General features: G+C 40.8%; 1 protein-coding gene across 2 annotated transcripts in view; it reads left to right on the top strand.

Moving 5' to 3' along the window:
• The first annotated feature begins 2025 nt into the window (after positions 1-2025).
• Positions 2026-9584, top strand: part of commd1 (copper metabolism domain containing 1) — an 80907-nt gene continuing 73348 nt past the window's right edge. The window contains exon 1 of one of the 2 annotated variants that reach the window (XM_062959222.1): positions 2026-2300. In XM_062959222.1, coding sequence (XP_062815292.1) covers positions 2109-2300 — 192 coding nt within the window. In that variant the 5' untranslated portion in view covers positions 2026-2108. The remainder of the gene's footprint in view (positions 2301-9584) is intronic. The other variant, XM_003215208.4, reaches the window with a different exon arrangement.

The following is a 9584-nucleotide window of genomic DNA, read 5'->3' as shown; positions in this document are numbered from 1 at the left end:
AGTTACAAACAGGGGTGAGACAACAGGAAGTAAGAGAAATCTACTTCTCGGAAGAGGAATTCACTCCTGAAAGAGTTATCATGGGGGGAAAGGGTCTCCACTGAAGCTTTAGTACCAATCCTTGTTCCACAACAAGCCACATTTTTTTTCAAAATCCAATTATCATCCAATTATTGAGCCACTTCTGAATCTGCTTCAGTTTATTTTTGATCCAGGTCACTCCCTGAGATACCACACCAGTGTTTGTAGTCCAACCATGAACTGTTTTTGCAAATTACTTGAGAGGGCAGATAGAGTATGGGAAGTGCCAGCAGAGTGCAGGTAGGTCTCTCAGGCCACTTCCACACAGCTGAATAGCATCCCACGTTTTCTGTCTAGAACTAGACTATATGGCAGTGTGGACTCAGATAACACAGTTATCGTGGGATTTTCAGCCTAGATATTCTGGGTTATATGGCTATGTGGAAGGGCCCTTCGGCTCCTTCTACACTGCCATATAAAATCCAGATTATCTGCTTTGAACTGGATTATATGGCAGGGTAGGCTCATATAATCCAGTTCATAGCAGATAATGTGGATGATCTGCTTTGATCATCTGTATTATATGTCCAGAGGCCCCTTCTACATTGCCATATATCCCATGATAACACCTTATTTGTCATGAGTATCAATTTCCTTTTCATTGTTCTCTCTCTCAATCTCTCTCTCTCTCTCACACACACACACATTTTTCCTCTTAGCTCAGAGCTTTCCAAACTGTGTCAGAACATGCTAGTCCATTAAAAATGTTCCCCCTCAAAAACTGCCTGGCAGTCAAAGCCCTCTTGACAGATGGCCATCCAAAAAACTCCAGAGGAGACTCCACTGGACCCCAGATAGTCTATACTTCACTAGAGTTGGAAAGGATTCCCACAGGGCATCTAGTTCAACCCTCTTCTGCCATTAAGGAAGACACAGTAGTAGTAGTAGTAATAAAAACTTTATTTATACCCCGCCACCATCCCCCCGTGGGGACTCGGGGCGGCTCACAATGTTATAAAAGTAATAGCGCAAATACATTAACAATATACACAGTTTAAAACACAAGAAGATGATAAAACAGAAGTTAAAACAAAGTAAAAGCCTTCCCAACAAATGGCCATCCACCTTCTGTTTAAAAAATCTCCATAAAGGTTTAATCACTACAGAAGTGTAATGCTGGTGCTGTTCAAGTGTATGTGCAATTATAATTTAATAATTTGTATAAATTGATAATTGAGCTGCAGTAATTACCACTAAAATGGATAGGTTTCTAATTAAGTACTGAAAATCTGTTAACAGTGATGTTTGTGAGCAACCACACAAAGTGACTATAGAGAAAACAACACAAGAATCAACTGTATTACATAAGAAATGTAAAGGGAAAAATTCCTAACCTCATTTATACAGTAAAGATGATGTAAAATTTGTATATATTATGTATATATGTATATTGCATGGAATTCTTATAAGGGATTGGTTTAATCTCCATTTTGTGAATAAAACTGATGACTGTGTTGCGCATGAGTTCATGTCTAAAAAGTGTGTAACCAGCTTGATAAGTTTGGAATGTTCTTAGGCCCCTTCCACACAGCTGTATGAAATCCACATTGACCTGTATTACATGGCAGTGTGGACGCAGATAATCCAGTTCAATGCAGATATTGTAGATTATCTGCCTTGATATTTTGGGTTACAGTATATGGCTGTGTGGGAGGGCCTTTAGCTACCTATAACATTTGGGCGAAGTGCTAAATGAGACCGTTAAAAGGGCCCTCATACTTTTACTATTAAGTATGTATCTTAATTATTTAATGTAAAGTGTAAAACAAAATGTTTAAAAGCTTCACTCATAGAGGTTGTATGAAGCATTGTAAAACTGCGACCAAAAAAGGCATCCACATGTCCCCAGTCCGGCACGTCTGGCTTATTCCTCCTCCTCCTTTTTCTCGTTGTTTCGTCTCAGCGCTGCCAGCAGGGGTCGCCACAGGCGCAACTCGCAGAGCAGGTTCGCTCGCCAAGCCCTTTCCTGGGTTTGTCCGCGCCGGGCTCCCGTCCTTAAAGGAGAAGCTGGAAGTGTCCTCACTGTCATGGCGGCCCCCGCGGAGCCCACTCCACCCGAGGCGGCCAAGCCTCTCCTGGGGCTTCTCAACGGCGTCGCTCAGGCCGTGTACTACGGCAACGCGGAGATCACGGAGGCGCTCCTGAGGGAGCAGCTCTTCCCGGACATGGCGCCGCAGGAATTCGGAGTCCTGCTGGCCAAGATGACGGGCATCGTCAAGGTAACGGCGGGCGATGGGCGGGGCCAGCAGGTTGGCCTGGCAACGGGCCTTTTCCTAGAGGAGGAAAGACTGGGAACCACTGCTCCTTGGATCCAAATGGGGTCCCCTCAGCTCAATGTTGGAGTCACCCAAAATATGGCAACAGCCCAAGGTTTCTGGGCGCCACCCGTTTGCACAAATCTGTTAGCAACATGATGCAGAAATGCTTCATAAAAAGGAAAAGCTGCCTATTACGAAACTTAGTAAACGCCCATTCGCTGGCCGTAAATGTTTGCTTTTTATTCCGGTTCACTTACGACCTCATCACATTGAGAGGGGAAAGCATGGGTGACCATCGTTTTAGCATAGAGAATCGCCCTTCTTATATCGGCAGCAGTCCCGTTTCAAGTTCTGCCTCCCCATCACACTCACATGTGGAAACTTGAGAGCTTACATTCATCACAAAGTCAGCACAGTTCTTTGTTTTTAATCAGGAGAAACAACCACATCTGAAAACCAAAAGATCTCATGCCCTGTCCAGAGCCCTTACATTAAAGGAGGCTGACATCAGTTTAAAACGATTGCTTTCAATGGGATCCTATTGCTCTGCCCCAAACCCCATAGAATACAAGAGATAGTGATCCAGGCTAAAACCATTGCTTTCCACGGGATACTATTAATCTGCATCGAACCCCAGAGGATACAAGAGACTGCTGATGGTTAGGCAATGAACAGGATGGGAAACTTTGATGGTCCCTAGCCCACTTGGTTTTCAGTTGTAAACATGGGAGTAAAGTGCAACAAGAGGTTCTGAACAGATTGCTGGCCTGTGTTCAGACTTCCCTCCTTTCCAGATATTTCTGCCTCTTTTCAACCCTGGAACATGTGATGGGCTCAGTGCCTCTCCATGTTTCAAAAGAGGCTGAAGTGTCCTATGAGAGGGAAATTTCTCAATGTGATGAGGTCAGATTGCCGGAGTTCCCTCCTTTCAGGACATTTCTGCCTCTTTTCAGTCATGGAGGGCTATTCATGACGGCCAGAAGTAGTTTAACTCATATGATGAGCTCAGTGCTTCTCCAAGTTTGGAAAACCTTTAAGAAACCTTTAAAAAGAGGCTGGGTGGCCATCAGTCTAGGGGTACTTTGATTGTGCTTTTCCTGCCTGGCAGTGGGTTGGACTGGATGGCCCCTAAGACCTATTCCAGCTCTTTGATGCTAAGCCCTGGTCAAGATAATATTTTTTTAGCTTCTTTGTGAGAATGTCACAGTATATTTTGTCAAAGGCTTCAATGAAATTGAGATATGGTGTCTCCACAGCACTCCCTTCATCTAACCTAGCTTGTAACTCTATCAAAAGAAGAGATAAGGTTTTTGTGGCCTGACTTGTTTTTGACAATTTTCATTAGTATGACATTCATTTCTAAGTGCTTACAGATAATGTCAGGCTGACTGGTTGGTCTTTTGTTTGGCTCCTCTTTCTTCCCTTTTTTGAAGGTGGGGATATTTGTCTTCCTCCACTCTGTTGAGACTTCCCCTGTTTTCTAGGAAATCTAGGAAATCTCAAAGATGATTCTGAAATTATTTCTTCCAGTTCTTTTCATACCCTTGAATGCAGTCCATCTGGCTCTGAAGACTTGAATTCATTTAGATTAGCCAGATATTCCTATACTGCCTCCTTACCTATTCTTTTCTTCATTTTCCATGCTGCATCATCTGTTCCATCATCCCCAAGTTGAGCACTGTTAACCTTTTGAGAGTAGGCTGAGGCAAAGATATTGAAAGTTCTGCATTTTCTCTGTCCCCGTTAACATTTTGCCATCACCTTTATGTAGCGGCCCTACCATTTCCTTGTTCTTCCTTTTGCTACAGACATAACCAAAACAGCTATTTTTATTCCTTTTAACATTTTTAGCAACCCTGGACTCATTCTGTGTTTTGGTTTTTTATGAGACACCAAAATCATGGCCCAGGCCTCCTAGCTGCTTATTTAGGTATTCTTCTCTTTCTTGTACTTCTTGCTCAGTTTTCTCTTTTACAGTTGCCATCTTCTCTTCTGTTAAACTCCTGTGTACCAAATGCTGTCTCCTGCCCTCAAATAACTAGTTTTAAAGCCCTCCTGATCAGGTTTGTGAGGCTTTTAGCAAAAATGTGTTATAGAAATCTCCAAAATAGGAGAGTATTTAAAAATACAAAACAGGATACTTATCTGAGCAGTTAGCTCACAGCAAACAGAACATGTAGTGCCATGGCTGTAAAAGAATTCTTGAGCTAAGGAGGCAAAGATGCAGAGTTCAATCCTTAAAGTTTCAAAAGGTTTATTTAAAAATATAAGAACTACATTTTCTTGATAGAAAAGATTGGGTCTAAGCTTCTCTCTAATTCCATTACTTCTAAGGTTCAAACAAAAGGGGGAAAAACCCTCTAAATACTGTACTACATTTTCTCAGTCACACAGAGTAGAGAGGTCTGAATGAAAAGGTGGAAAAAGAGGAAGTGTGACCATGAGGTATTAAAACAAAAGGACATACATCCTAATCATCAATTAAAATGAGAGGAGAAAGAGAGAAAAACAGATATATCAGGAGCCGGGGGGAGGAATTCCCTCAGCTTAGCCTAATGTTATCTAGTTGCTTCTCATTGAGGACTGCAGACTTGAGCAGTGTATGGTTGAATTCCAACAAAATGTTCCTTCCAACCGCTGTGAGGTGCAAACCACCCCATGCCGGAAGCCCAACTTCATTAAACCTCAGACCATGGTCCAGGAAGCCAAATTGTTCCTGGCAGCACCATTTATGAAGCCAGATATTCGCTTCTATTGTTCTCTTCTCCCTTCCTTGACCATGTCCTTGAATAGGGAGGAGCAGCAAAATGATAACCTGGGCATCAAGGCCCTTCAGTTTCCTACTCATAGCTTTGAAATCCTGTGTAATATCCCATGGTCTATGCCTTGCAGTGGACCAAAAGAAAGTGGTAGTAGTGCTCTGGCTGCCATCAGCCAAAGTGTGGACTTGCTAAGAAACCTGGGTGGGAGGAGTGGGGGCGTTCTCTTTTTCCCCTCCCGACCACCTTAGGAGAGGCACTCTGTCTGACATCAGCCAGGGTGCCTGACCAACAAGGTAGGTGGAGGTTTTATGGCCGGCGACAGCTGCAATACAGGCATTGGGATGGGGGGGAATACAGTAGGGTGGCTGCCCAGTGATGGTGAACCATAAACTTCTGAGTGGCACTTCAGTGAATCTCACATGGACTGCTAAAGATGCCAGTCAGTGTAGAATCACCCTAAATTTTCCTCATGTTTACAATTTCAAATATGCCTCCGGTGGCGCAGTGTGTTAAACCCTTGTGCCGGCAGGCTGACCTGAAGGTTGCCGGTTCGAATCCAACTCAGGGAGAACACGGATGAGCTCCTTCTATCAGTTCCAGGATATGAGAAAAGCCTCCCACAAGGATGGTAAAAACATCAAAACATCTGGACATCCCCTGGGCAATGTCCTTGCAGATGGACAATTCTCTCACACCTAAAGGGCTCCAGACACACACACAAAAACAAATTTCAAACAATTTCACTGTCTCCCACTAGATGGCAGCACAACATCACTTTTAGTATGGTCTTCCCAGTATTTTTTTCTAAAGTTCAGAATCAATTTTTAATCATGGGCAATTAGAATGAAAAATCAGAAATCAGCAAAATCAAAGATTGTAGGAAAATCTGGCCTCAGTTCAAGTAATGAAGCTGAAGACTGATTGGCTGAATTTTGAAGGCCTATAATTGCTTCATTTTAAAAAGTGTTCCTTGGGCAATCCAAGAAGCAACTGTATACATGGACGTCACCTGACGGCCAATGTAGAAGACTTGGAGGCAGAGTATGGAGGCATTGTGTTGTCTCTGCAAATACAAGATCTGGAGCAGCTTTTAGCCCAGACCATGAACTGCTGGTACCAAAAAATAGTTTAAAGCTAAAAAAGAACACTTAATCAGTGCTCATGCCAAAATACAACCTGAAGAACACTCCAAAAGAATGTAAAGAGAATGTGAAAAATAGGTTTGCTCTATTAAGCCTAATGTACTAGAAACCAGGAGAACTTTGAAGCGTCGCCAGGAACATTGTCGGGGAGGAATGCAAAAGATGCTATCTGCACCCAAAAAGAAAGAAACCTCAATGGATAGCAGATGAAACACTTCAAGTAACTCAGCAGTCAGAACCCTGAATGCAATTGTTCAATTTTCTGTGCTCAGAGAAAGAAGGAGCTACTCTGATAATTAATTCAGTGAAATGGTAGATAGCAGCACTAACAAAAAAAGGAACGATGGGAGCTGAGAAATTAAAAGAAAATTTGTATTGGATTGTCATGATGTTTTATCTGTACTCAGAGCAAGAGACTAATATACAACAGAACTGAGAGAAACTGAATAGTTTCCAGTTGGCAAAGGAGTAAGTCAGAGCTTTCTAAACATTCCATTTTGGCGACACATTTCTTAGACATTCATCATTTTGCAACACAGTAATTCAGTTTTACTAGTAAACCAGAGATTAAACCAACCCATTATAAGAGATAGGGACACATTCACAAATTGTAATAACAAAACATGTAGGGACACAACATTGCTCACAAATACCTCTCATTTGTATTAAAAACATATGATTTATTGCTTATTTCACATAGACTCATTACGTTTGCATAACATACCTACAGACTGCAGCCAACATACTAATGTGTTGCAACACACATTTTGGAAAGCTCTGGAGTAAAACATAGCTTCATTTTATCACCGTACCTGTTTAACATGTATGCTGAACATGTAATAAGTAAAGCAATATTAAATTTGAAGGAAGGAGACATGAAAATTGGACAAAGAAACACCAGCAACTTAAGATATGCAAATAATTTTATCCTACTAGCAGAAAACAGCAAATACTGAAAAGAAATCAAAGAATGTGCAAAGGGAGGTTTAAAGGACATTCAGAAAACTGAGATTCAGAGAATCATAGAACTTGGAGGGACTGGAAGGGCTATCTAGTCCAGCCCCATGCCATGCAGGAATCACAGCTAAAGCAGTTTTAGTACATGGCCATTTGTTCAAAAGGCCTCCAGTGAAGAAGCAGGCCATTTCACTGTCAAACAATTTTTATCATCAGGAAATTCTTCTTCACTGTATACTACTGTGGAGGAGAGGAGGCAGGATGCAAGTCAGATGATTTAAAGTAATTTCATTTCCCTCTACCTCTGCACTGAATAGGAGTGCACTTCCAAATGGAGTGCACCCTCCTATATATTCCCCTTGAAGCTACACCATCTGAATTTCTCCTTTCCTTCCTTCCATACCAATAAGCTCAAACCAGTGTCCTAGAGATCTTAAGGATCTTTGCAATGATGGGAGGCTACAGCAGGATATGCCTACACATCAATATAGTGTTCAGTGTCTGTCAAAATAAAGATTTGCTTATTTGGAATTTTTTTTGTTATATATATAGAACAAAGGATGCCAATTAAAGAGCAATGCTTCAGTAGATCATTTTGGCCCTTGAAGGTGCAAACTTACAACTACAGAGAAGAGACTCAGAAATATGAGAGCAAGAAACCATTTGAAATTAAAGAAACTGGATGGCAGAGTTTGATGAGAAATTTCCAGACTTCACTTGAGGTTCTCCAAATTAATTTGATATACTGCAAACAAATTTCATTGTGGATGCTCTGAGAAAAGTCAGCATGTTATTTAGGTTAAGATATTTTAGATTATCTGTAAGTGTTAGAACTAGAGGCAATACATGACCTTTTTCTATCTTGGATTAATAAATCTGAACGCAAATGTTGGGTGCAAACATGAAATGCAAAAGGAAGGAAAGATCGAAGAAAGAAAGGTTACAGTGCATTCTGCTAAGGTCAGTGAATCTTCATTTTAGAGAGGAGAAATTAAAGGGTATCTCAGCCCAGTATTGATTAAAATCTTTATAAATGACATAATGAAATAGAAGGCATCTTTGTCAAATTTGGAGATAATACTGAATTAGGGGGAAAATATGCCAGAGGTAAACAAATTCAAAAATTATCTTAACAGATTGGAGAGCTGGGCCAAACTAACAAAATGAATTGTAGTAGGGATAAATATCGGGAACTACATCTAGGCAGGAAAAATAAAATGTACAAATATAGGATGGGAATACCTGACTTGAAAGCAGTACATGTGAAAAGAATCTAGGAGTTTTAGAAGACCACGAGGTACACATGCTTTCTCTTGTCAAAAAAGCCAATGTGATTCCTGGCTACAGTCTATTCTTCTATGGCCAGACCTCACCTGGAATATTGTGTCCAGTTCTGGGCATCACAGTTCAAGAAGAATATCAACAAACTGCAACGTGTTCAGAGAAAGGCAACCAAGATAATCAGAGAAGGTTGATTGGTAACATGATATCTTTAAACACCTGAATGAATGTCATGTAGAAGATGGATTAAGATTGTTTTCTGCTGCTCCAGAGGTTTCAACGTGACCCAATGGACGATGTTACAAGGATATTCCATCTGATTATTAGGAAGAACGTTTTGACTATAAGAGCTGTTTGATAGTGGCATTGATTGCTTCAGAGTGTAGTGGACTCTTCATCTTCGGAGAAGTTTAAACAGAGGTTGGATGGGCGTCTTTTAGAGTTAGTTGTGAACAGTAAATAGAGTTGCCAAGTCCTATCATTTCAAGTAAAGATAAACATTGTTAGTACAGAATACCAGCATGGTGTAGTAGTTTGAATGTTGAACTCTATGACTCTGGAGTCCATAGAAATCTAGTAGGTGACTTTAGGCAACTCAGTTTTTAGCCTCAGAGGAAGACAAACATAAACCCCCTCTGAACAAATCTTGCCAAGAAACTCTTGTGATAGCATTGCTTTAGAGTTGTTATATGTTGGAAATGACTTTAAGGCACAAAACCACCACAACTGGATGTCCAAGTAAGTCTGATTTCGGTGGCAAGTTAGATTTCTAGATCATTTCTTCTGAAAAGGCATAAATTACCACATCATTTTATGTTGGCCATCATAATGGCTGTAGCATGCATGCAAGAATAAACACTGTATCCACACATAACCTTTTCTTTCTTAACAGTACTGCATAAACTTTGGGATACATTCTAGATTCAGATAAATTTAAATTGCTGGAAACAGGATAACTGGAAATTATTAAGGAAATCCTTACTTTTCTCTGAAATAGCACAGTATTTCCAGTCTCTCACAGAACTGAATGCATATTTCTGTTTGTTACTATACAGTTAAAATGCAGTAATTGCCTATATAAACCTTGTGGAATCATTCCTATG

This window comes from Anolis carolinensis, chromosome 1 (assembly GCF_035594765.1).
Source record: "Anolis carolinensis isolate JA03-04 chromosome 1, rAnoCar3.1.pri, whole genome shotgun sequence".
Taxonomy (NCBI): Eukaryota; Metazoa; Chordata; class Lepidosauria; order Squamata; family Dactyloidae; genus Anolis; species Anolis carolinensis.
This window is presented reverse-complemented; position numbering and strand designations above follow the sequence as displayed.